This window comes from Peromyscus maniculatus, chromosome 13, assembly GCF_049852395.1.
Source record: "Peromyscus maniculatus bairdii isolate BWxNUB_F1_BW_parent chromosome 13, HU_Pman_BW_mat_3.1, whole genome shotgun sequence".
Taxonomy (NCBI): Eukaryota; Metazoa; Chordata; class Mammalia; order Rodentia; family Cricetidae; genus Peromyscus; species Peromyscus maniculatus.
The window spans coordinates 54,553,652-54,580,449 of record NC_134864.1 but is presented as its reverse complement, the minus strand read 5'-3'; the positions used below and the strand labels follow the sequence as shown (position 1 = coordinate 54,580,449).

At 48.5% G+C, this 26,798-nt stretch overlaps 1 protein-coding gene across 1 annotated transcript in view; it reads left to right on the top strand.

The window, feature by feature from the left end:
- Positions 1-26,798, top strand: part of Kiaa2012 (KIAA2012 ortholog) — a 117,893-nt gene that overhangs the window by 85,874 nt on the left and 5,221 nt on the right. Inside the window, exons 15-19 of the mRNA XM_076550341.1 lie at positions 17,949-18,039; positions 19,932-20,100; positions 20,809-20,923; positions 23,597-23,919; positions 25,879-26,081. Of these exons, the coding sequence (XP_076406456.1) occupies positions 17,949-18,039; positions 19,932-20,100; positions 20,809-20,923; positions 23,597-23,919; positions 25,879-26,081 (901 nt within the window). The remainder of the gene's footprint in view (positions 1-17,948; positions 18,040-19,931; positions 20,101-20,808; positions 20,924-23,596; positions 23,920-25,878; positions 26,082-26,798) is intronic.

The window sequence follows — 26,798 nt, the reverse complement described above, 5'->3', positions numbered from 1 at the left end:
TGTTGTTGTTGTTTTATATGTCTGGGTGTTTTACCTGCATGTATGTCCAGTCACCATGTGCATGGAACTGGAATTATAGACAGTGAGAGCCAACATGTGGGTGCTAGGAATAGACCCAGGTCCTCCGAAAGATCAGCTGCTGGCCAAAACCACTCTTAACCACTGAGACATATCTCCAGCCCTATCCTGACATTTAAAGATGTCACTCTTTGTGGGTATCAGACAATAACACATTAGGGTAGTGTGAGCCCTGGGTCGGTCAAGGTTCGAAGCAAGGATTCTTTTAACCCGAGGCCCTATCGCCTCCATATTCAGAGCCGAGTGGCATGAGCCAGAAAAAAAACAAAACAAAAAAAAAAAAATCTGACCTTCAGATCCTCCAGATTCTAAATCACACATTCAGAATGTGAACACTGACAGGGCCCCGAGGTCTCGGCCAAGTGCAGCGGGGGCTTCAGGCACCCCAGACCGTGGCCCAAACTGAGCGATGACTGAGTCAGGCAAACCAGATTTCCTGTCCCATGACATCAGGGCCCGCTCCGGCCGAGGTCCTCAGAGGCTGGCCAGACAGTCTCTAACGCAGTGAAACGCCACTGCAGAAAGTCACAGAAGGCATTTGCCTGCCCCCAATGACAAATGTTCGTTTTTTTAGAAAGGATTTCGGATCTTGAAAGGCAAGGAGGAGGAAGTACTAAGGAAATGCTTTGAGTTGCTTAAAGACCAATTCTCCCCTTTGGTCTTAATGGTCAAGTTGGGGTTTTTGTTTTGGTTTGTTTTGTTTTAGTTTGGTTTTTGTTTTTCCCTACTTTAAGTTCAGTAGTGATCTTCACAGTTTGTTATAAGGACTAAGCCAGAGACCAGTGTTGAGTGTTCGCAAGGCCCTGGGTTCACTCACCAGTACTACATACATTATACGCATGTTCATACATAAAATTTAAAAAAATGAATGAGCTAGTCAGAGGACTTAGAGTCTGCTTTCATGTTTCCACAAGGCAAGGCCATCCAATGACCTCCAAATCCAAGCAGACTAGGGAAATGGCTCTCGTCCCAAAAGTCCAAGGAAAGAATAAAACTTCAATTCTAGCTACTTCCTAGATCAATGGTCCTTAAACATTAGTGCACTTCAGAATTACCTGGAAGTTTTGTTTTTTGTTTTGGTTTTCAAGACAGGGTAACGTGTAGCCCCCACATAGCCCTGGCTGTCCTGGAACTCGCTCTGTAGACCAGGTTGGCCTCACACTCCGAGATCCGCCTGCCTCTGCCTCCCGAGTGCTGGGATTAAAGGCGTGAGCCACCACTACTGCCTGGCTTCGCCTGGAAGGTCTACAAAAGGCTGGAGTGGCACTCCCCTGGAATTCCAGCAATTGGAAGGCTAAGGTGTAAGAATTGCAAACCAAGTCCAGCCTAGGCTATGGAGACAGACCTGTATCCAAAACTAAATGAACAGGACTGGAGAGATGGCTCCGTCCTTGGGAGAGCTCTCTGCCCATTCAGAAAACCCAAGTTCAAGTTCCAGTACCCACAAAGGTGAAGAACAGCGGCCTGTAGCTCCAGCTCCCGTATATCTGTCGCCCTCTCTTCTGGCCACCGAAGGTACTCACACGAGGCATATACTCACACAGACACATAAATAAAAATAAATCTTAAAAATTTGATTAAAGGAGACAATATGAACAAAACCAACAATGGTGAAAAGCAAAAGATTTCTGTCCTTCTCTGAAACATTTTCAGTCTGGTTTAGATCTGGGTTGAGGCCCAGCAGTGTGCATTTTTAGTGAGTTTCCCCCCTTGATGCTGGAGGTTCAGGGACCACACTCTCAAACCACAGTCTTGAGACCTGTTTCTCACATTTGTTCCTCTGAATTTGCCAGGATCTACTTAATCTGTTTTTTGTTTTTGTATTTAAAGTAATAGGGGTTAGGGAAGGAATTGGTGAGCAGGCACTATTTAGAATATGCTTGGAATACCTGTCTCAGGGGGCTGGGACCAAGGCTCAGTGGGGACACAGTCAGTACCCCTCCAGCAGAAGATTCAGTACCTAGCACCTCATAAACTGAGTGTGGTGACACATATCTGTAATCTCACCAGAGAGACTGGAAGTTCAAGGTCATGCTGGCTATATAAAGAGTTTAAAGCCGCTGGGCGGTGGTGGTGCACACTTTTAATCCCAGCACTCGGGAGGCGGAGGCAGAGGCAAGCGGATCTCTCTGAGTTCGAGGCCAGCCTGGGCTACCAAGTGAGTTCCAGGAAAGGCGCAAAGCTACACAGAGAAACCCTGTCTCGAAAAACCAAAAAAAAAAAAAAAAAAAAAAAAAAAAAAGAAAAGAAAAAAAAAAAGATCCTATCTCCAAGTCTCCAAGACACAATAAAAAGGAATGCCTACCTCGGACTAAGCACTTGAGGACAGTCATCTGTCAGTCCACTTTTTAAGTCTTATTTTAACTCTGTATATTCGTGTGTACATCTGTTAGATATTTGCGTGTGAGTGCAGGTACCCATGGAAAGCCAAGAGGCATCAGATTCTCCCTAGATTTGGAATTTCGAGCAGGTCTGAGCTGTTTGAGATGGGAATCAAATTCAGATCCCCCACAAAACAGCAAACGCTTTTAACCGCTGAGTTCTCTCTCCAGGCCCCACCCTGTTTTGTCAAAACCTTGATTATATAGCCATAATTTGCATCCTGTCAGGAGCCCACATGAGTATTTCATTACTCTCAACCACTGGGGGCACTTGCTCTTTGATGGGCACATGTAGTTCTCCGCCAAAATCCTTCTTAAAGTCCCGACATCACTGCGATGAAGAACTGATTATGGAGTCTTCTTTCCTGGGTTCAAATCCTAGCTCTACCACTTACTAGCTGTGTGGCCTTGAGAATATTGCTGAATGTCTCTGGACATCTTCTTCCTTCGTCTAGAAAGTGGGGAAAGGAATGGTGTTTATCCCCTGGGGTGGTTGTGATAAAAAAGAGAGTTGAGTAGATAGGCTTAGAGGAGTACCTATCCCAGACAGTCCTCAATGTGTGTTATTAGCAATATATATACATACACATACACATACACACACACACACACACACACACACACACACACACACATATATATATATATATATATATATATATATATATATATATATATATATATATATATTAGTTGTTTTTGAGACCTAGACCTAGGCTGGCTTCAAACTCATGCAGCTAAGGATGACTTTGAACTCCTGTTGCTACAGCTTCTACCTCCCAAACGCTGAGACTACCAGCCTGTGCCACCATGCCCAGGAACCTATTTAAGAACAAACAGAAAAGAAAACCTTTAATTATATAGTCATAATTTGTATTAATATCTTATCAAGAGAGCCCTTCTAACATAACTACTTTCCAAGCCAGTCTCCATGTCAGGACACTTGGTCTCGGAGACTCGATTCATCTCTGCCTTAGTCCTTTAGCTGAAGACCCGACAAGGGCGGTGATCCGGAGATGAATGAGGCAGCCTCTGCCTTCTGTACAGACAGCACAACATCACTCCCTGAGGGCTAGTGTGGTTGTGACCGCCTATAATCCCAGCACACAGGCATATGGCCACATGGCTAGCCTGGTCTACATAGTAAGAGACTCCATCTGAAGGAACAAAACATCCCTTGAAATGTGGCAGAATGCTTTAAGATTTATGCTGCACAGCAAACTCAGGCTGCTGTCACACACACACACTAGGCAAAGCCTCTATCACCTCCCTAACCTTGCCTGAAGACAGACTGACAGAACTCTGTAACGCCACATGAAGTACGTGAAGTCATGAAGGAGAAGGCTAGAACAGTAGTGAAGGGGGCGGGGAACCTCAGAAAACAAGCTATTTGGGGCTGGAGAGATGGCTCAGCGGTTAAGCGCACTGGCAGCTCTTCCAGAGGTCCTGAGTTCAATTCCCAGCAACCACATGGTGGCTCATAACCATCTGTAATGAGATCTGGTGTCCTCTTCTGGCCTGCAGGAGTATATGCAGCCAGATTATATACTGTACAATCAATCAATCAATCAATAAATAAATCTTTTACAAAAGAAAGAAAGAAAGAAAACAAGCTATTTCCACTATTCCATTCAGCAAGACAGCCCGCCACCTTATCAAAAGGACTGTGCCGGACTGAAGACATGGCTCAGTGGTTAAGAGCACTGGCTGCTCTTCCAGAGTGTCTGGGTTCAATTCCCAGCACCCACATGGTGGCTCACAGCCATCTGTAACTCCAGTTCCAGGGACACACCGGGTGCACAGGCGCACATGCAGGCAAAACACCCATACACATCAAATAATAACAGAAAACGAGGGGTGTGTGATCAGTGTGATCATTGCCCTGCTGTTCTAACAAAGGAAAGCTCACTCATCTCTGCCGTGAAAACACAGCCAACGCGGCAGGTGGCGGGCAGGCAAGGGGCTCCACCACACCAGGCTGTCCAGAGCCCCGGTCCCTCTCGGTGCAGGACAGAAACTGGTCCTCTGTGAGGTTACCCTTATGCACACAGTGCTGACCCGGCGCTCCCCTCGCTCCGCAGGACAGGAGAGGAAGGGTCAGTGTTGAGTGCACCGCTGCCTTTTCAAACTTTGGCTTTCTATTTGTTTATTTGCTGGGGGGAGGCACGGCACATGTCCGGGTCAGAGGACAAGCGGCAGGAGTCGGTTCGTTCCTTCCACCACGTGGGGTCCAGGGATCCAGCTCAAGCTGTCAGGCTCTGCGGCAAGTCCCCTGTCTGAGTCAGGGTTTCTCTTGTAATAAACACCAAGACCCATCCTCCGGACCCCCGGGCCCCTGGACGCTCCCGGATCCACGCAGCTCCTAGGAAAGCTGGGAAAGCCAGGGTCTTGCGGGCTGAACCAAGCTAAACACAAGGGGGCGCTGCTCCCCACAAGCAGAAACAGGCAGACAGACCCAGATGAGTTCGTTTCTGACCTGGGGATGCCGCCGCGGTCCTGCCTCATAGACTCACTTCCTCTGATGCCAGCTCTTGAGCTCAGTCCGTTTTCTCTCTCCACCACACACAGCAGGCCCTAGCTGCCCACTCTGCGGCTGGCCTAAGAGGGGCTCCGATACCCCTGCTTCCTCCACTGGTCTTTGTGGCGGCAAAGGACGAGAAAGAAATGCTGAATGCATTTGTGAATTGTGAGGATCTGGCGGCGTGATTTCCACTCTGACCCTAGCCAGCTGCCTGGGGGAGCTGAGCTCTCTACTTTGAAGACAGGCCCTTTCTTAGGAAGCATCCCAGGCTGGCTGTTTCTCCTTACACTCCAAGTCACCTGATGCCTCCGCCTCCTTGGGAGACCCCAAGTCTGACTCAGTTTCACACACAGCGTGTTGGATAGCCAACCACTAGGTGCCACTTCATGGCCCCATGTCTTGTGTGTGTGCTTGAAGACAAGGCTGTTGTCCAGACCTGGTGGACACCCCACAAGTGAGTGAATAAATGGGTCAGATGAACGGATGAACATGTTGAGTTTTCAGGATGCCCTCGGGAGCTTACAGCAGAGTTCAGCTTTGAGCTCCACGAACTTCCCTGCAAAGAAACGGTGCCTGCAGGAATAATGGATGCCGTAAACCTACAACCTGGGGACTCAAAGAAGCCATGGCCACCAGCCAGCACACACATCATCATAGTCAAAGCAGCAGCCAGCAAGGTGGGGAGCACTGTAGCCCCCAGGGATGGGTGATACTGGCCTGTCAGCTTCTAGATAGACCGTGAGAGTCTGTCGGAGTCCGGCTCTGACCTATCTAAGGGTTCTTGTGGGGAGGAGAGAGGAAATAAGGAAGTATTAGATAGAAAGATGGGAGGAGATAAGAGAGACAGAGGCGGGCTGGAGAGATGGCTCAGAGGTTAAGAGCACCAGCTGCTCTTCCAGAGGTCCTGAGTTCAATTCCCAGCACCCACATGGTGACTCACAACCATCTGTAATGAGATCTGGTGCCCTCTTCTGTATATATAATAAACAAATAAATCTTTAAAAAAAAGAAAGGAAGAAAGAAAGAAAAGAAAGACAGAGACACAGGATAGCTTTGGGAGGGCCCTGGGTCAATACCCGGTCACTTTGAGGTTTAGTCCAAAGGGCTTTTTATACACTGCCAAGGGGAGAGGCAAAAGACGTCCCCCTTTCAAGATCAAAGCACACCGCACAACCAAGTGTAGACCCTTCCAAACACCCAGAAACCACGCCCTTGGCCCAATCATCCCATTATGCAGCCCGGCTAGGTAAAGCAAGCTCAGAGTCTCTGACTTTGAATAAGGTCTCACTAGGAAACCTCTGTGGGTCCCCACAACAGACTGGCTCCCTTAACCTGAGGTGACCGCCCTCAGGACGTCATGGGCATCCACAAGGTCTAGACCACACATTTCTGAGCACCACCTGCCTAGGCCTTTTCTAGGTAGAACTTGAGAGCTTGTTAGAGATGCAGATTCTGAGCTCTCACCTGAAACCAACCTGTGTTTTAACACGACTCTGGGTGGCCAAGGCTAGTGGTACAGGCCTGTCATCCCAGCTACTTGGGAGAGAATAAGGAAGGAAGATTGCAAATACGAGTTCTACCTGGGTAACTTAATAAGACCTTGGCTCAGAATAAAAAGTGAAACACAGGCCGGGCGGCGGTGGGTGGCGCACGCCTTTAATCCCAGCACTCGGAAGGTAGAGACAGGCAGATCTTTGTGAGTTCGAGGCCAGCCTGGTCTACAGAGTGAGTTCCAGGACAGGCACCAAAACTACAGAGAAAACCTGTCTCGAAAAAACAAAAAAGAAAGGAAGAAAAGAAAGAAACACAGTTAAGCTAATAGACGCACCTATCACCTCAAGAAAAGGTGAGCAGAGGATTGGGATGTAACGTGACAGGATGCTTGCCGAACACGAGGACGTAGGCTCAATCCTCAGTGCTCACACATACACATAGGTGCATATGCTCTTGAACATACACAAACATGGACACACACACACACACACACACACACACACGACCCTCAGCTGTTTCATGTGCACACTCGTGTCTGATAAACATTGGCATCGACTCCCTGAGGACACCGAGTTTCAAATTCAAAAGGTGGGGTTCCCTCTCCTTACTCATGGCTGCAAAGGGTAACGCTGGAGAGCTCCCCCTGGTGGTAAGGACAGGGCAGAGCTGCCTGGCTGACCAACCCCACAACTCCCCAGGTCCAGAACCAGATCTGCCGGAGCACAGGTGTGGAGGATCAGTCCTGCGGACTCAGGGCTGCCGGATCTCCACGACACCGGGCAGCAATGGGGTGTCCAGGAGTCGTCCCAGTGAGGGCCCAGGGTCGATAGTGTAGCAGGGACCAGGGGCCTTGAACCAAACCAACGATTCTTTGCGATGAACACTCGCATGTAAAAATATTTAAATAAAGGGGTTTACTGCGGGACTCAATGCGTCACACTGCAGCTTCCTGATGAGATTTTTCCCTTTCTTTCTTTTTTTCCCCTTTTTTTTTAAATTTTTTGTTTTATTGGGGTGTGCGGTTTGCAGAGGCAGAGGGCGGGTGCGAAGGGATGGAAGATGGTTGGGAGCAGGATGCATGATTTGAAAGACACAAAGAATAAATTTAAGGCCAATATTGAAGGCAGGGTGCATCACCTCTCTGGGCTTCCGTCCCGTCCCACAAACCAAGACGGCTGGCCCGTGTAATACTGAGAGCTGTATCCCTCACACTGTTGCTCCAGCAGTTAGGAGCAGCAGCTGAGCCAGGACCAGGCTTCTTCCACTGCAGCTGCTCACAGGGAAAGCCAGCCTGCCAGCTGCACCGTGTCCCACCTAAGGCTCTGCTCCCCCCAGGCCTCTGTGGGTAGGTGATCGCCACGGGCGCAAGAGGCAGTAAGCAATCCTGTGAGCCCAGGGCCTCTTCCATCGACAGAAGGCCTCCGATTTTGTTTTTACTCTTTTGCTCTTTTGGGGGGTTCCGCCACCCAGCTTCCAAATAAATCACGCACAGAGGCTTATTCTTAATTATGAATGCCTGGCCTTAGCTTGGCTTGTTTCTTGCCAGCTTTCCTTAACTTATCCCGTCTACCTTTTGCCTCTGGGCTTTTCCTGTTCTCTTACTTCTGCAAATCTTACTCTTACTCCGGGACTTGCTGTGTGGCTATGTGACTGACCCTGGAGTCCTCCTCCTTCTCTGGCTCTTCTTCCTCCTAGATTTCTCCCTCTCTATATATTCTCTCCTCCTGCCAGCCCCGCCTGTCCTTTCTCCTGCCTCGCTAGTGGCCGTTCAGCTCTTTATTAGACCATCAGGTGTTTTACACAGGCACAGTAACACAGCTTCACAGAGTTAAACAAATGCAACATAAACAAAAGTAACACCCCTTAAAAGATTATTCTACAAGACACAGGTGACCCCTCAGCCCCCTCACTGAAATAACAGAGTTGGTTTGCTAATCACTCAGCCTCGGTTTTGGTGACTTAATGGTCTTAGAACAGTAAAATCTTTAGAGGTACCAATGAGAGCATCTCTGGTTCAGCCACCAGCCAGGCCTTTCCACATCCTTAACCACCAACGACATGAATGGGGGGCGGGGGAATGGATCTTTTGGTCACTTAAGGAGCGCTTTTCTTTCTTTCTTTCTTTCTTTCTTTGTTTGTGTCCCCCCCACACACACAGGGTTTCTCTGTGTAGCTTTGCGCCTTTCCTGGAACTCACTCTGTAGACCAGGCTAGCCTCGAACTCACAGAGATCCGCCTGGCTCTGCCTCCCGAGTGCTGGGATTAAAGGCGTGCGCCACCACCGCCCGGAGCGCTTTTCTAATCCCTGGCTAAGTTCTGCATTCTCTGGTTGGGGAAGCCATTTCCCCTATGGCAGCTCTAGTTTTGGTTGGAGGAGAATGCCGGGTAAGGCGATGGTCCCAACAGGACCTGGGAGAGCACAGCGATCGCCAGGGACTGGAGGAGCAAAGACCCAGGTCAGGAAAGGCGGGAGTCGGCTCTCCATCACTACAACCAAACGGAAGAGAGAGGGCGACTTAGCAAGAGGGTGATTGCCTTTGGGGTCTGTCCACGCTCCCGTGGCCCTGCCCTGTGGCCCCTGTGGCCCCTGTGGCCCCCGTGGCCCCCGTGGCCCTGTGCCCCCCCCCGTGGCCCTGTGGCTCCCGTGGCCCTGCCCTGTGGCCCCTGTGGCCCTGCCCTGTGGCCCCCGTGGCCCCGTGGCCCCGTGGCCCCCCATGGCCCTGTGGCTCCCGTGGCTCTGCTGCTTTGGAGCCGTACAGGGCAGAGCACTGTGGCAGAGAGGACGCAGCAGGGCAGAGCTGCTCACAGCCAGTAGCCGGAAAGCCAAGGGAGAGAGAAAGGAGCCAGTGTCCCAGAATGCCCCCAGGCCACCAGCAGCCTAACTTCCCCAGCCTCCTACTTCCTCCCAGCAGCCCTACCGGCTGGCAGCCAAGGAGGACATTTTAGATGCAAATCATCACTGCGGGCTTCCTGGAGGAGGTGACACCTGCCATGAAGGAAGGACGTGACTGACCCTGTGATGCCCTCAGAAGGCAGACGCGGGGCAGTTCCCGTTCACTGCGTGCAGCACCAGGAAGAACGTCTTCTCCAGCGCGCCTTGCTCTCTTGCCCATCCCTGTTTGTCAGATAAGAACATGAAGGCAGAGAGGTAGGGGCAACATGACCTTCCTCACGACTGGGCAATGGAGAGGCCCAAGGCCTGACTGCCCCCCCTAACCTCAGTCTGTGGACTGATTCTGGTTGATAAGTTATCGAAGGAGGCTTTGTGAGTCAAGTGCTCTTGGGTAGAAGGGGAGAGAGCAGAAAGGAAAGAGGAAACAGGGATGTAAAGACAGACAGACAGACACACACACACACATTTGAATGATGAGATTCTTGGGGTGGTTGTCTGTTTGGGTGCTGGGGACGGAACCCAAGGTCTTGAACTTGCAAGTGCTCTACCCATGAACTAAATCTCAAGCCCCACCCCTTCCCCACCCCCCACCCCCGTGCTCAGAGCCCCCCTCCCCCACCCCTGCAGGATTTTTTTTTTTCCTTTAAGAAACAAAACCGCATGGGTTGGCAGGAGAGAGGCCAGAAGACAAACGGACCCAGCACCCCGGGGGAGCAGCTGCCCCCCCCCCCCGAGGGCAGGGCCACAGCTCCTGACAAAAAGAAGAGCTCCTGATAAAAAGAAGAGCTCCCTGTGGGGACTTCAAGGCCCCAGGCAGGGGTCTCCCTGCAGGCTGGCTCTTTGCCGGGTTCCATCACCGACTCCTTTCTTTTCCTCTCCGAGTAGCATGTGAGGCGGCCCCACGCTGGGACTGCCCACGGATTCCATGCGGGTGGGCCACGGAGCCGGGGGCAAATGTGAGGAGCAGATAAGCCCCCGAACGGGCACCACGGGGACAATTCAGACCTTTAAATTCACCCACGGTTTCTTTGGCACCCTTCACTGGAAGAGTTGAGGAAAGAGAAGTAATTTGGGGCGTGTTGGAGGTTTTGCGGATATTCATCCTGTTTTAGCCTCGCCCTAAGTATAATATCTCAAATCGTGTTATGGCCGCTTCACAGGTGAGAAAAATGAGACGGTTTGGGCACTCTCAAGCTGGACAGGGAAAGAGCTGAGATGCAAAGCTAGGTTTCTTTAGGGGTTGTTTTATTGTTGGCACACAGACACTGACAGGCGGGGTTTCCACAAGGCTCTTGACTCTTAACGTGTTCTGAATAGGAAAGAGTGACAGGCAGGGAAACACACACGTGCACAGACACGTTCACACAGGCACACATACGCACATGCGCGCGCGCGCGCGCGCGCACACACACACACACACACACACACACACACTGCAGCATTTTTTTTGCTTTGTTTTAAACCTAGCATGAATCTTGGAGACTGTTCAGAATCCTTGGCAATTCTTTTCCATTTCAGGTTAAGGGAGCTGAGGCCATCAAGGCAAGAGAGTTGGTATGGTCCTTACTGACTAGTAAAACCAAGGTCTCCGGAGCTTGTGGCATCGAGTGTAGTTCCAGGGATTTCCTGGGCACGGCTCTGGACTCCAGAAGCAAATAGCTGAGAAGGGACAAGAGCCAGCCGTGGTGGCCAGCCCTGCCATGGTGGGAGAAGCTGGCAGACGGGGTGAGGGTGAAGTCATGATGGCCAGCCCTGCCATGGCGGGAGAGGCTGTGGGGAGAAGGAATCTCTGTGAAGGTGGGAAGTGTGAACTTGGGAGCTGACTTGAGAGCTGGAAGGTGGCACCCTGCAAGAGCAGCCTCATGAAGGTCACCGGGCTCCTGGGTCCCAGTTGTTCCCTGTGGGACCTTCACAGACACACGCAGCTAGGTCCTGCCACCTGGGCTCAGAAGAGTCTAGCTTTAGCACCTAGATGAACGACACACGCTCTACAGCTTTCCCTTTCCTTCTGGAAAAGGTTCCTCATTCTCTATAGCCGCCTTAGGCTGCTTCCTGCACACTCCCACTCAGCCCCATGTGGAAACCAAAAGTGTCCCCAGAACACAGATGTTGCCTTTGAGTGGGAAAACTCCTTCGCCCTCTAGAAAAGAGCACTCGTTTCTCACATAGAACCTAAATTTGTCAAAACAGAGAGCAGCTGAAACTGGAGATAAAGATAGCATAAGAAAAGAAAACCACGGGACATGATGGTGTGTGTATAATCTCACCACGTGAGAGACTGAGGCAGGAGGATCACCAAGTTCAGGGCTAGCCTGGGCTATATAGCAAAACACTATCTCAAAACCAGGAGGGGATGGAAGGCCGGCAAGTCTTAATGATCAGAAATGTGAAATTGCGCCGGGAGGAGGTGGTGGTGGCGGTGGCGGTGGTGGCACACGCCTTTAATCCCAGCACTCGGGAGGCAGAGGCAGGTGGATCTCTGTGAGTTCGAGGCTAGCCTGGTCTACAAAGCAAATTCCAGGAAAGGCGCAAAGCTACACAGAGAAACCCTGTCTCGAAACCCCCCTCAATGTGAAATTCCCAAGACAGTAGCTAACTGAATCCTTACACTTAAATTGTAAATAAACAAATAAATAACAATAACAATACTCAGTGACTGAACTCAGTTTATCACAGAAATTCAAAATGGCCAACGTCTGAAAGTCTGTTTATGTGGTTCTTATCCACAGTAAAGGGGAAAGCCAGGCTGGGAGTGTAGCTCAGTGGTGGGGTGCTTGTCCAACTCATGTGCAGCTCCACAAAAACAAACAAATATGTACATAAAATAATAATGATAAATAGGGCTGGAGAGATGGCTCAGAGGTTAAGAGCATTGGCTGCTCTTCCAAAGGTCCTGGGTTCAATTCTCACACCCACATGGTGGCTCACAACCATCTGTAGTGAGATCTGGTGCCATCTCTGGCATACAGGCATACATGCAGGCAGAATACTGTGTACATATATACATACATACATACATACATATATACATACATTCATACATAATCTTTTAAAAAATAAGGATAAATAAAAGTTTTTAAGTAATTTCAATATCTGTACAAGGGGAGAAGTTTGTTTGTTTGTCTGTTTGATGATTTAAAATTATTGGGTAGCTTCAATGGTTACTTAGGAAGTGAGACTGGAGGATCACTTTAGCCCAAGAATCCAAGGCCAACCTGGGCAAGATAGTGAGAACCTATCTAAAATAAAAATCAAGGTAGGAACAGAAGACTGGAAAAGACTTCCTGGTCCCCATTAGGACATAGACAGAAGTCCTACCATGGCTGTCAAGCATCACACCTGAGTGAAACTTCAGCAGCATCCCTCTAGAGGGGACTGGGACACAGACGCCCTCCATCACTGCCTCTGCCAGCATGCTAGCCCCCCTCACGGGCGCTACAAGGAAAAGAGGGGTAAGCGGACCGGAAGGAGGAGGTGACTCTGTCATTACTCCCAGATGATGTTATTCACACAGAAAGACTGTGCTGATTTCTTGGTCAGCTTTTCGTCACTGAGACAATGTAGAAGCTTTGGTTTGGTTCAGGGTCACAGAGGGGTCGGTCCCTGGTCACCTGTCTCCTGTTGCTTTGGGGCTGCAGAAGGCAGAACGTCATGGCAGAGAGCGTGAAGCAGAGCAGACCGCCTGGTGTGGTCAGGAAGCGAAGAGAGAAAAGAAGGAACTGGGGTCCCAATATCTACTCCAAAGGCACACCCCAGATAACCTTTCTTCCTCGAGGCCCATCCCCTAAAGGTACCACTGCCTCCTAATGTCAGCCCAGGTTGGTGGCCGAGCCTTTAGCACGTAACCCAGGAGAGGCATTTACGATCCACACCACAACAGACAAGCCACTAAAAACAAACAAAAGGACTGATTACTAAATACAGATTTTACAGATCAGTTACATAGTCTTTCAAGGCACAAAAGGCAAATGAAATTATTTTTATTTATTATTGTTTTTGTTTTGCTTTGTTCTTTGAGACAGGGTCTCATGTTGCCCAGGCCAGCTTGGAACTCACTATATAGTAGAGGATAGCCTTGTCTCCTGCCTCTACTTCCCAAGATCTGGGATTACTGGTGTGTGTCGCCAGGACGGGCGTCTTAGGGTTTCTATCACTGCAAGCAAACACTGTGACCAAAAAGCAAATGGGGGAGGAAAGAGTTTATTCAGTTTACACTTCCATGTTGCTATTCATCCCTGAAGACAGTCAGGACAGGAACTCAAGCAGGGCAGGATCCTGGAGGCAGGAGCTGATGCAGAGGCCGTGGAGGGGTGCTGCTTACTGGCCCAATAAACCCCTTTCTCCCCAAGTTGCTTTTGGCCATGACATTTCATCCCAGCTGTAGAAAAGTATCTAAGACCTTTTCACACCTAAGAATCCAAAGAATTCTTTAATATGGTTGACCATGCTTTCATAGTTTTCAAGTTCTTGTTGTTTCACGGTTGTACTTGTTTGAGTTGACTGTAATTAGTTGATATGGCCTTCAAGTGCCGTTTAAATGATAGGTTCTATTCTATTTCTTTCTTTCCCCTCTTGTAGTCTACACTCAGAAAAGTGGGTCTCTGTGTCCTGCCGAGTCTCCGGTGATGTTAATTTTGCTAACCATGTCTTCCTGTTGTGGTTTCTTGTGTCCCGGCTTTCCTGTTTCCTGTCACTCGGCCCTTGGGTCTAGGGACTTAATCAGGCTCAGGTTTCATCCTTCCTTTTGGCAAGGCCAGTTCTGTGTCTCTCAGGACACAGAGTGTTCTTGTCTCTTGTCCATGTCGGTGGCTACAGATCCATCAGGAGTGGAGCTGGCAAAATCACGATACTGTATGGAATTCTAGCAATCCTTCCTCAATTACTAGTTTTGCTGTTGTTGTTTTGGTTTTTCAAGACAGGGTTTCTCTGTGTAGCCCTAGGTGCCCTGGAACTCAATCTGTAGACCAGGCTGGCCTTGAACTCACAGAGATCTGCATGTCTTTGCCTCCCTAGTGCTGGGATCAGAGGCGTGCGCCACCACCCAGCTTCCTCAATTACTAGTTGGGAAACTCCAACAAAGAGGACTATTCCCTGTGTGCTACTTTTAATTATCCAATTGTAGTTTACATAGGAAGGCAGGATAATTGGTCAATCATTCCCTTTATGCATCAGTTTTCAACGAGTTGGTTTCCCAGCAGTCCCCTACAGCGATCTAATTTCTTTCTTTCTTTCTTTTTTTCTTTCTTTTTAAATTTTTAATTATGGAAACAAAAATATACCTAAAATCGAAGCTTCTGGAAAAAAAACAGTTGTTCTTCCCTGTCTTGTATAGTCCCTCAAACTTGACCTTGGCCCTCCCTCCGGGCCTTGCACTTCAGAGCTGGGTCTCTAAAGATGTCCTTGTTGACAACAGTTTTGTCCAAAGGGACAGCCACAGAGCACTCTGTGGGCACGAGGTGACTGCGGTTGTAAACTTTCACAAAGGAAGTCCTGTTGGCATTTTTCTCCTTGCCCATGGCAGCTGTCATTTGGGGGGGGGGGGATAGCGGTCAATTCCAGCCACCAGAACATGACGACAAGGGAGAGGTGCCATCATCAACAGTGTTCTTCACAATGATGGCTTTGTGTCCGGAGTAGCGTCCAGCCAGGACCAGCGCCATTTGCCCTGGTTTCATGAACTTGCCTGCTTCGACAGCAAGCAGCCTGTACAGAGCAAAAAGGGAAGAGGGATGCTTCTGCTCATAATCTGATCTTTGTTCTGTTTCGAGACAGAGTTTCTGTGTGTAGCTCTGGCTGTCCTGGAACTCACTCTAATTTTTAAAGTCTCATTACTAATTATTAACTTGTAGACTTAAATATGGGAAAGTATAATTTTAAGATAATATATGGGGGCCTGGAGAGATGGCTCAGTGGTTAAGAGCACTGGCTGCTCTTCCAGAGGTCCTGAGTTCAATTCCCAGCAACCACATGGTGGCTCACAACCACCTGTAATGGATCTGGTGCCCTCTTCTGGCCTACAAGGACACATGTAGACAGAACACGGTATGTATAATAAATAAAATAAATCTTAAAAAAAGGATAATATATGATTTCAATTAAAGAAAAATAGACATGAATAGATATAATCTCTATAACCTGCGTATAGTGTTCACAGATAGGAGAAACCATTATCATAAAGATGACAATCCCAAACAGGGTGTGTGACACTTGGGACCAGCCTGGGTGACCTAGCAAGATTCTTTCTGGAAAAAAAGGAAAAGAGAAGGCAATCGCCCCTAAATTAATCTATCCATTCAAGGCAATTGTGAAAGTCCATCTGATGTGCTAACACATGCCTGCAACCCTACACTGGGAAAGTTGAGGCAGGGAGACTAAGTTCTGGGCAAGCCTGGGCTACATAGTGAGACCTGTCTCTGAAACCAACCCGAAATTGATTCTATGCCCAGGACCTCACTCTCATGAAAGGCTCAGTGTTCCCTCAAGAGTGGGCTAATTGTAGTGAGAGCAGGTTGTTATCGGCCAAATTAGGCTTCCCTGGCTTGCTCTCTTGATGCATGATACTGCTGGCTCTTCCACGTGTCCCTACTTCTTTTCTTCCATGAAGCCGTGATTCTCACATGACCAAATACTTCATTTCTTTATTGGGAAAATGTGAATCTAATATGTGACACTATTCAGATCTCACAAGGCTAACTGGGAAGTCCGTGGGTAATGAGTACACAAGATCTTATTCTACGCTCTGCAGAGTTATGCTCTCAGGTGATTTTACTAAGTGATAGAAATCCTCCTTCCTTGGCTCACATCCCCAGATCTCAAATGGTGGGGTTAACTACCAGTTTAAGCCTCCGCTTCTGGACAGTACAATTTCGCCCTCTGGTGGTCATCTCAATCCCTGCACCCGAGTTGGAAAAAAAAAATTGTTCAGAGCCGAACATGCTTTCAATGAGTTTCCCCCAATCTCCACACCCCCACCCCGAGCCACCATGTTGAAGAAATAAATCTTCACAGGGGTCCTCTTGTCATGGAGATGCCATAGATACTGTAATCATCTCCTACTACCCGCTAATGTCACTTATACAAAGTAAAAGAAATTCTCAGGTACGTTCCTCAGCCACGCTGTACACTAACAGTCTTTTTCCCACTCCAAAACCCAGAGGGTGCTCCATGTGTGAGAGTCATTATCACGTGAATGTATGAGAAAGGAAAAGGGGAACCAGAGTTACCAAGGAGCCCTGGATGTAGGGGAGCATGACCAACTGAACAGTGGGTAATGCCTGACCATGGTATTTGCAGGTTGTCAGGGGAATGTGCATAAACCTCCCTCATAAAGATGGCACTGTTTAAAACAATTTGCTTTCTACTGTTATAAGCACACTGGTGCTTTTGTTTTGTTTTGTTTTGTTTTGTTTTGTTATTTTGTTTTTCAAGACAGGGTTTCTCTGCAAATCCTTGTCTGTCCTGGAACTAGCTTTGTAGACCAGGCAGGCCTTGAACTCACAGAGCCTGCCTCTACCTCCCTAATGCTGGGATCGAAGGTGTGCACCACCACAGCCCAGCAAAGAGGAGCTTCACTCATGTTTTTATATTTGTTTTATGTGTACCAATGTTTCGCCTGCATGTGCATATGTGCACCATGCATGTGCCCGGTGCTCTAGGAAGTTAGAAGGTGTCAGATCCCCGGGGATTGGAGCTAAAGATAGTTGTGAGCCACCATGTGGGTGCTTGGGAATCAAACCTAGGTCCTCTAGAAAAGCAGCTAGTGCTCTTAACCTCTGAGCCAACTCTCCAGCCCCCCACACTAGGGTTTTAAGAAGAAAATTTAAACATGCATAAATATTCTACTCTAACATAATATTCCTTGTCTATTTTCTCTTCTAATCCTTAGCCATCTAGATTTTTGTGACTGTTGTTTGATTTTTGAGACAGGGGTCTGAATATTAACCCTCAGCTAGCCTGGAACGTGAGGTGATCCTTCTGCCTCCTGCAGACTTTAATCGTACCACTTTTTTATGGTCTCTGGCTCTTCTTGTCGTTATACCATAAATCCTTTCCATATTTTCAATATTTCTCTTTTTAGCCAGAATTTTCTTTCTTTCTTTTCTTTCCTACTCATTAACCTTTTTTAGTGGTCCTGAGGCTTGCACATAAGAAACAAGCTCTCTCTCTGAGCTACATAAACCTTCCCTGTGGGTTTAAGTACCACAGTCACGGATACATCACTTCCCAAGTCTTCTTTGTTGAATTCTCTCTAATCTTCATTACCAACAAATAAAACAAACAAGTTGTTACAAAAGCTTATTTGTTCTTTTGAATTATAACCTTGTGATAAATACCCAGGTGAGAGTCCTGATTAAGGCTGAAACAGTTTTCTGGTTCTAGACACGGACTGTCCTAACACTTTCCTGAAGGACATTTTAGTCATTTTAATGTCACTTGCCACACACCATCACTGGTCCCTCTATAGGCTTATTGCTCTCATCAACATTGCTCAAGACGCACCAGTAGACATTCCACTTGCCCGATTTCCTCCTGGGAAAACTGCCTGGGTCGTTTGCTGATGGAGGATACTCTATTTTCACAGACCCAGAGCCAGGGAGCATGACCCTTGACCCCCTCAGTACTCCTGCAGCTAAGCTCAATCGGACCTCCGAGGCTGACACCGTGAAAAGCACGTAAGTGTGCAGCTTGTAGCCACGGCGGCTTCTCTGCATCCATCAGGGGTTTGTTTTCATTGATTTACTTTCTGCTTTTTTGTTTGTTTGTTTCTGAGATTCATGCCATAACATGCTGGCAGCTGGGATTAAAAGCGGCAGCCCCTGGGTGGGTTACACATTGATGAGTGAGCTTCTTAATCCAAGTATTCCAGGTGAGGTGGAGAAGAATGAACTTGAGCCACCTCCAAGCAGCCTTCTGGTGTGTCCGTGCACCTGACGTTTACAGGGACCCCTGGAAGGCTGGGGACAATCAGTTCATCCTGGTTCCTTCAGGTTCATTAACTCTGGACAAAATAAAGATGGCCGGCCACCTTCATGGCTTCTTCTCATCCCTGCCAACACAGGAACACCTTCCTGTGTGCTTACTATGAGCTCACTGGCCAGCAGCCTGGTCCAGACCTTTGCCTCAGTCTCCTTAGGTTGTGGGCTCTGCTGTAGACTTCTCTGCTACCAGCTGGAACCAACCTGATTGTGGGTTCCATGAGCCTGGGGTGATTAGAGATCAGCAGTATAAACTCTCAGGTCAAAAAAGTTGTGTGACGAACCAGAAGCAACAGAAAGAAGCCTCTATGATGAGGGAGTCAGTAAAGACTTTTTGTTTTGTTTTGTTTTTATCCCTTTTCCCACAACATATTTTAAACAGGTTATTACAGCTCCCCTCCCCTAGCCAAAGCCAATGAAATAATCAAAGAGAATTATTTTTTTCATCAAGAGGACAGTTTTAAAAAAGCATGAAACACTCCACAAAATCCATTACAGTTACTGTGACCAAAATTCGGATTTAGCACAGATTCCTAAATGTGGAAGAAAAAAAACAGCCACCCAGTCAGGCCTGAGGCGCTCATGTGCAGCTGGCTTGCTCCTTGGGGAAACCGAGGTTTTCCTAGCACCGTCCTAAAGCAGACTTCTGTGAGTTTTTATAGAGTGTCACTGGAGGACTTAAAGACTCGTGTATTTACAGGAAATTCCATTTACCTCACTCAACAAATATTTCTCAGGTTTCCACAGCAAGGCCCTGGGCTAGCACACCAAAGTAAATATATCGATTTAACTAAAAAGAAAAAAGACCCAGACGAGACCCAGCACCCAGCCGGCACACGGCCCCGGGGCTGCTGTCCTTGCCACCCACGGGCATAAGTCTGTGACGCCAACCACTCCAGAACACTCGAGACTGAACACACACGACCTCGTCGTGGCTGAATCTGGTTAAGAATAAAACTCAGAGAAGCAAAGGAATGAAGGGGACAATTGTGTGTCTTTGAGGTCATCTTTCTTAAAGGCCACTTTCCTCTCCCAGCTAAGCCTTTGCGAGAAGACATTACAGTTGCATAATTCTGTCCGTGAGGGCGATCCGACTGCTACCTGTCACCCCACTGCTGGATCGCCAGGGTTGACCCAGCCAATCTGACTGGCTGGGTGTGTGTCTCCTTCCTCCCTCACTGCTCCACACGTGTCCCTCCCAAAGCTGCTGGCCCCCCTGAAGAGGACACCCTTCCCCAGAGGCGGGCCCGTCTTTCTTTGGTCCAGGGTCCCCTCTTAGTTGTGATTTCCTGACAGACCCTCCAGACCAGCTCTCATTTAAAGGTGTAAACATGCAATGAGAAGCCGCCAACTGTTTCTCCAGTTGTCCATGTTTTAGGGGTTACCTGAAGGGAACCCCCAACCCCCGAAAGTGAAGAGCACCCTTCCTAATCTGGCTTAAACAGGAACGTGAGGAGAAAGTTGCCTGAGTGTGTCAGATATCCCCACAGCCGATCACAGTTGTTTTGTGACATCTGTTCACTTCCTCTCTTCCCTCCCATTGAAATTTCCGGCCCTTAAATTGGTCTACTGGCTTGCTCTTTCCAAAGGGACGGAGATGACGATGTGTACCGCCTGCACAGAGGACTGCTAGAACGCGAGCTGGCATCCCCAGAGAGGCTGGGTTCTGAGGCTGCATCTCTTCCTCCAAGAAGAAAAAAGAAGAAGAAACTGGATCCAAAACTGTCCGACCAGCAGAACTCAGCTGCCATCAGTCATGTGAGTGTGGGAATGAAGAATCTGGTCTGGAAACCCTGCCTGGAACCCCTCCAAGGCTCCGTGTAGACTTCCGAAGGTTGCTTCATAGATACAGCACCTCACTAAAGGGGCAGTAGGGGCCGAGGTTCAGTGATGTCTGCCCACCAGGCCCTGCACCCTGCACTAGGCTGCATCGTCCCGAAGGACAAGGGCCCCATTACCAAACCCTACAAAGTAGATGACCATGGCCCGACTCTGCCATCCTCTTTTAGAGGGAACCTCCATGTTGTCACCATCCATGGGGAAAGGGAAAGGCTGGCAAGGCTCTTGCTACCTGCCTGGGGTCTTCTCAAAGGCAGCATATGATGTAGCTATGAATATAAAGACGGCTCTGCATTCAATCGCTTGGCCAACAGTGGCCGCACTAACAAACAAGAAAATTGTTTCCTTTGCTTCGAGCTCTGCAGACCCTGACATAACATGGAAAAAGAAGGCAGGCCATAAAGGGCTTTTCTTCCTCTTCCTCCTCTGAAATTCTTCCTAATTATTTGAAATAAAAGGTGCCCTTTTCCCCACTCCATGCTCTGACGCTGGCCGTCTGCTTCATCCGGAACTCAGATGCGTTCATCCTCAGCCCCAGTCCCCTTGTTCTCTCGGAGTAATCTTCATTTGACGAACTCTTCTGTTTCCTCTATGTTCACGGTCCTCTTCCTACATTTCTTCCTTTAGGGAAGGGATTTGGTTGACAAGCCTGAGAGGAAGAAAAAAACCAAGACAGACAAGGCCAGAGCCCCCAGAACAGAGAGAGAAGGGCAGGCCCTGGGGCGAGCCGAGGCTGCTGGAGGTAAGGACGTATGTCTGTGAGGAACAGCTCAGAAGACTTCCAACAGGCAAGGAGGTGATGCGCACAATGGACTTGGCTCCTGTAGGGCGAGCTTTGTTTGACTACCTGGCCACGCTGGCTTTGCAGTCTGATTTTGTAACAGTGTCTCAGTGCGCATGGGCAGAGGAAACCACGGCCGAGTAGTAGAAACCTGTGATGATGGTGAGAGAGGATGTTGAAATGAGTGTCACCATGCTGTTTGTGTACCCGAGGCTGAGAGAGTCTGGGTGGGTGGCACCAGAGGACAAGCGGACCCAGGGTCTGTTTGTCCTTTCCTGCTTGAGCGAGCCCCAATGCACATTACTGCTGCTGCTGCTAGGAGCTAATAACTACAGGCTGAGGTCTGTAATCCGAAAAGCTGAAATGCAAAATGTCCCCAAGTCTGAAACCTTCTGAACGTCAACAAGATGCCACAGGTAGGTTCTGCACCTGACCTCACTGAAAATACTGTGTAAGGCTCATGAGCACTCTGCTCAGGGCTTGTAGTGTTTTTGGCCCATGGTTTTATTTTGATTCTGAATAAAAAATCCCTTGCTACTTTAAGAGAAACATAAAACCACCTTCAAGCTGAGGGTCAAAAGTGTATATGAAGCATTAACAACTTACAGACTTAGGCTAGGATCCCATGGCCAGGACTTTATATTATACACACTAAGTGTAAATATTCTAAAAGCAGAAAGTATCCCCAATCTGAAATGCTTCTGGTCCTAAACATCTCAGGAAAGGGATGCCCAGCCTAGGCATCCCGAGAGCATGTAGGGAGAGGAGGATGAATTAGGGTCTGAGTGCCTCTCCTACCATCATACTTCCCAGTGTCTTTCTTTGCCTCAAAAGACCTCAGATGCTCCCAAACTCCCTTTAGCCTAAAATTCACACCTACCCTCTTTCGCTCCCAAGATTTGAAGACCTTTTAAACAAATGGCATTTTGTTGCAAGGACAACACCGGATACACCCCTGGAGACAGATCTGGTTTTGAAGTTTGCTTTTTAAACTCTTTCTGCATGTACATTTGTCTAGCCCTTGGCATTGCCAGGAACAGGAAAAAACAAATGCCCTTGACCCTTGAAGTGTTAAACTTTCAGCGCATTAGAGCTGTGACCTTGGGCAGGACTTGTCAGATGTGCCGAGATTCTCCCCAGGAATCTTGCCCCACGGTCATCAGGATGAGAAGGAACCTTCCTTTGCTTCCGGCCCTGGGGATTGAACCTAGGGCCCTACACACTAAGCACAGGCTCTCCCACTTAGCTGTATCCGCAGCCAGAAACGCAACCTTTCTGTAGTGACACTGCTGTACGGTTACATCTTTATTGATCTAAATATAATGCAGGACTGCTCTCCTCAAGTCATTATTACTGATGGTAAAATGGTGCTGGTTGGTGGCGCTGGTTACCGGCGGAAAAGTCACAGGCCAGAGCCACAACTACCAGAGTTATAAAGAGCTTTATTAGAGAGAGAGAGAGAGAGAGAGAGAGAGAGAGAGAGAGAGAGAGAGAGAGAGAGAGAGAAAGAAAGAAAGAAAGAAAGAAAGAAAGAAAGAAAGAAAGAAAGAAAGAAAGAAAGAAAGAGTGGGGGTCCGTGTCTAGCTTTTTAAGGCAGGGAGGGATTGCATGACCACATGGCGGGTACATAGTTACCAGTACCCGCTGATGATGTAAGACGTAAGACACAGGACCTCCCCCCACCAGCTGTGCATGTACAGAATCCTAACATTCCAGACTTTTTGCTTATTATAAAAAAGCATTGCTGGGCGGTGGTGGCGCACGCCTTTAATCCCAGCACTCGGGAGGCAGAGCCAGGCAGATCTCTGTGAGTTCGAGGCCAGCCTGGGCTACCAAGTGAGTCCCAGGAAAGGCGCAAAGCTACACAGAGAAACCCTGTCTCGAAAAACCAAAAAAAAAAAAAAACCAACCTAAAAAATAAAAAAGCAAGTGAATAGGAATAGGGGTGTCGTTTCTCCTGGAAAAACTGCTTCCAGCTGACTTAGTGGGCGTCGGGTAGCTCTTGGGGGGCCGGGTAAGGAAGGGGGCCTTCTGAGGTAAACAAAGGTTCTGGGTTGATGGGCAGTCCTGCTGCCCTGGAGCCCTCCATCCCTCCTGGATTGGCAATTTTGTTCTCAGGCTTTTTATCTCTCTCCCCTGGCACACCTTAAATGCCACAGGTGAGACTTTCTCCTGTGGGGTCAGGAGCCTTGCTCTCCAGATGCTTAAGTTTTAGTCCTATGGGAGAGGGGAAGGGTCTGGGGAACAAGAGACAGATTTTACGCCGTGTCTTGAATGTTTTTGGTGTCTGCTGACTTGAGGACAGCTTTTGGAAATTACAATGCAGGTTTTATTCACCCAGATTCTGGGGATAAATTCAGGAATATGCACACCACTTTACCCCACCAAATGCTTAATCGTAAAAGCTACTAAAGAGCCAGATGTGGCAGCATACGCCTCTAATTCCAGCACCCTGGAGGCAGAGGGATAAGGATCTCTGTGAGTTTGACGCCAGTCTGGTCTACAGAGTGAGATCCAAGACAGCCAGAGCGATGCGGTGAAACTGTCTTTAAAAAAAAAAAGGTTACTAAAGAGAAGGAGTTGAGGTCGCATTTCTTCAACTCAGCTACCTCTCTCCCCCATTGTTTCCCCCAGGGAAGTCAAAGGATTCAAAAACTGAAAAGAAATCAGGGCTAATTCCAAAAGAAAAGAAACCAGGCACCAAAATGAAGAGGGCACACAGAGAAAGGGACGTGGAGACGGCAGCAGAGCGGAGCGAGCCCGAGGACACAGGTGGCACCTCAGAGGGAGGGCCCCTCCGCTCACACTCTGCCGCTGAGGACCCTTGGCTTTCTCCTGAATATGATGCTCTGGAGAGCCAGGTGTCTATAGATGGAAGATCATCACCCACACAGGCCATGGGTGTCACTACCAACATGGAATCTGAGGAAGAGAGAAGCCCCGAGGACCCTTCCAAGGTATGGGCAGGTGTTCTCTCCTCTTGGCCAGAGGAAGCTCTGTCCTCATGGGGCAGAATGCAGATGTGAGGGAAATGATCCTAAATAAGCTGCACTTTCTGAAACAGCTCTATTACGTGGTGATATATTTTTTTTCTTCTTCTTGAGACAGGGTTTCTCTGTATAGCTCTGGCTGTCCTGGAACTCACTCTGTAGACCAGGCTGGCCTCGAACTCACAGAGATCCACCTGCCTCTGCCTCCCAAGTGCTGGGATTAAAGGCGTGCACCACCACCGGCCTTCTAAAACAACCTCTTACCAGAACCATGCCCTCCAGCCCCAGCTTCAAGTTCCAAGTTTTTAAAAATTCCAGGAGCCCCACCCCCGAGATGGTCATTTGTTGGACCAAGTGGGGCCCTGTTGTATTTTAAAGATCCTTGGGCAGTTCTGAAGTGCAGCTAGAGCTGTAAAGGCTAGACCTTCCGACACACCAGACAGAATGATGGCACTTTTTTTTAAAATTTAATTTAATTTTATTTTATTTTTTTCTTTTTTTTTTTTTTTCGAGACAGGGTTTCTTTGTGTAGCTTTGCGCCTTTCCTGGAACTCACTTGGTAGCCCAGGCTGGCCTCGAACTCACAAAGATCCGCCTGGCTCTGCCTCCCGAGTGCTGGGATTAAAGGCGTGCGCCACCACCGCCCGGCTAATTTTATTTTATTTTACAATACCATTCAGTTCTACATATCAGCCACGGGTTCCCCTATTCTCCCCCCTCCTACCCCCTCCCCTTACCCCCAGCTTATCCCCCATTCCCACCTCCTCCAGGGCAAATCCTCCCCCAAGGACTGAGATCGACCTGGTAGACTCAGTCCAGGCAGGTCCAGTCCCTTCCTCCCCGACTGAGCCAAGTGTCCCTGCATAAGCTCCAGGTTTCAAACAGCCAACTCATGCAATGAGCACAGGACTTGGTCACACTGCCTAGTTGCCTCCCAAACTGATCAAGCCAATCAACTGTCTCACCTATTCAGAGGGCCTGATCCAGTTGGGGGCCCCTCAGCCTTTGGTTCATAGTTCATGTGTTTCCATTCATTTGGCTATTTTTTTTCAATAATTGAGTAAAACCGAAATTTATTATAAGCCACAGTCGTCCTAGGGACCTCCATGCTATATATATATAGCCTCTATGGTTCTATGGGTTGTGGTCTGATTGTTCTTTATTTTATATCTAGAATCCACTTATGAGTGAGTACATACCATCACTGTCTTTCTGGGTTTGGGTTACCTCACTCAGAATGATTTTTTCTTGTTCCATCCATTTGCCTGCAAATTTCATGCTTTCATTGTTTTTCTCTGCTGAGTAGTACTCCATTGTGTATATGTACCACATTTTTTCCATCCATTCTTCCGCTGATGGGCATCTAGGTTGTTTCCAGGTTCTGGCTATTACAAATAGTGCTGCTATGAACATAGCTGAGCATGTATCTTTATGGTATGAATCAGCATTCCTTGGGTATATGCCCAAGAATGGGATGGCTGGGTCTTGAGGTAGTTTGATTCCTAATTTTCTGAGAAACTGCCATACTGATTTCCACAGTGGTTGTTCAAGTTTACATTCCCACCAACAGTGGAGGAGTGTTCCCTTTGCTCCACATCCTCTCCAACATTGGCTGTCATTGGTGTTTTTGATCGTAGCCATTCTGACAGGTGTAAGGTGGTATGATGGCACTTTTGTTATCACAGTGAGTACTGGACATAGTCCATGAGGAAGACCGTATCAGGAAAGCCGTGCACCGCAATCCCAAAGCAAGTGAAAGACTTGAATGTAGGTCATTCCAGCCCCACAGCCAGCCAGGCACAGGCAGTTTATGCCACTGTGTGGTCGTGTGGAGTCAGCTTTAGGAGTCTGTCCCTGATTAGAGAAAACCCTATCTGGGCTGCCGCTGGCTCGGTCCCTTGCACAGCTAACACTCTGGTTTCTTAGGCCCTCCTGGATAAGAGGCAGCAGGAGAAGGCTTCTCGAGACAGAATTCGCATACAGAGGGCCGAGATGAGGTGGCTGGAGGTGGAGCGGAGCAGAAGGGAGCAGGAAGAGCTGACCCGGCTCCATAAGGAGCAGCTGGAGAGAGCGGAGAAGATGAAGGAGGAGCTGGAACGGGAGCAGCAGAGGCGCATTGAGGAGATCCGGTGGGCCAGCAGCCCCGAGACCCAAGGCGGGGCAAACCTTCCCCAGGGGCATAGCTCAGTGCTGAGGCTCATGCCCTGACACGAAATCACAGGAACAACCTGGACCAGAGATAAGATCCTGTCTTGACCATATGGGTTACCCAAGATAGATGCTCAGGGGGAATTCGTGGGAAGGCGTTGAAATTCAGTCCCACGTTTATCAAGCTCCCGCCGTTCTCGGTACTCTACTAGGTAGGCTCTTCCATGGGTCTTCGATCGAACTTAGCCTCCTCAACCCTAAGAGGCAAGAATTTCAAGATCCGTACTTTAAGAATAGAAAATAAGGGGGCTGAAGAGATGGCCCGGTGCTTAAGAGAACTGGCAGCTCCTCTTGAGGACCCCGGTTCAATTCCCATCACCCACATGGCAGCTCACAACTGTCTAACTCCAGTTCCAGGGGATATGCATGTGCATGCAGGCAAAATACCCATGCACATAAAATAAATTTAAAAAGAAAGAGAGAGAGAGAGAAGAAGAAGAAAGAAAGAAAGAAAGAAAGAAAGAAAGAAAGAAAGAAAGAAGGGAGGGAGGGAGGGAGGGAGGGAGGGAGGGAGGGAGGGAGGGAGGGAGGAAAGAAAGAAAGAAAGAAAGAAAGAAAGAAAGAAAGAAAGAAAGAAAGAAAGAAAGAAAGAAAGAAAGAAAGAAAGAAAGAAAGAAAGAAAAAGTGCAGAGAACTTA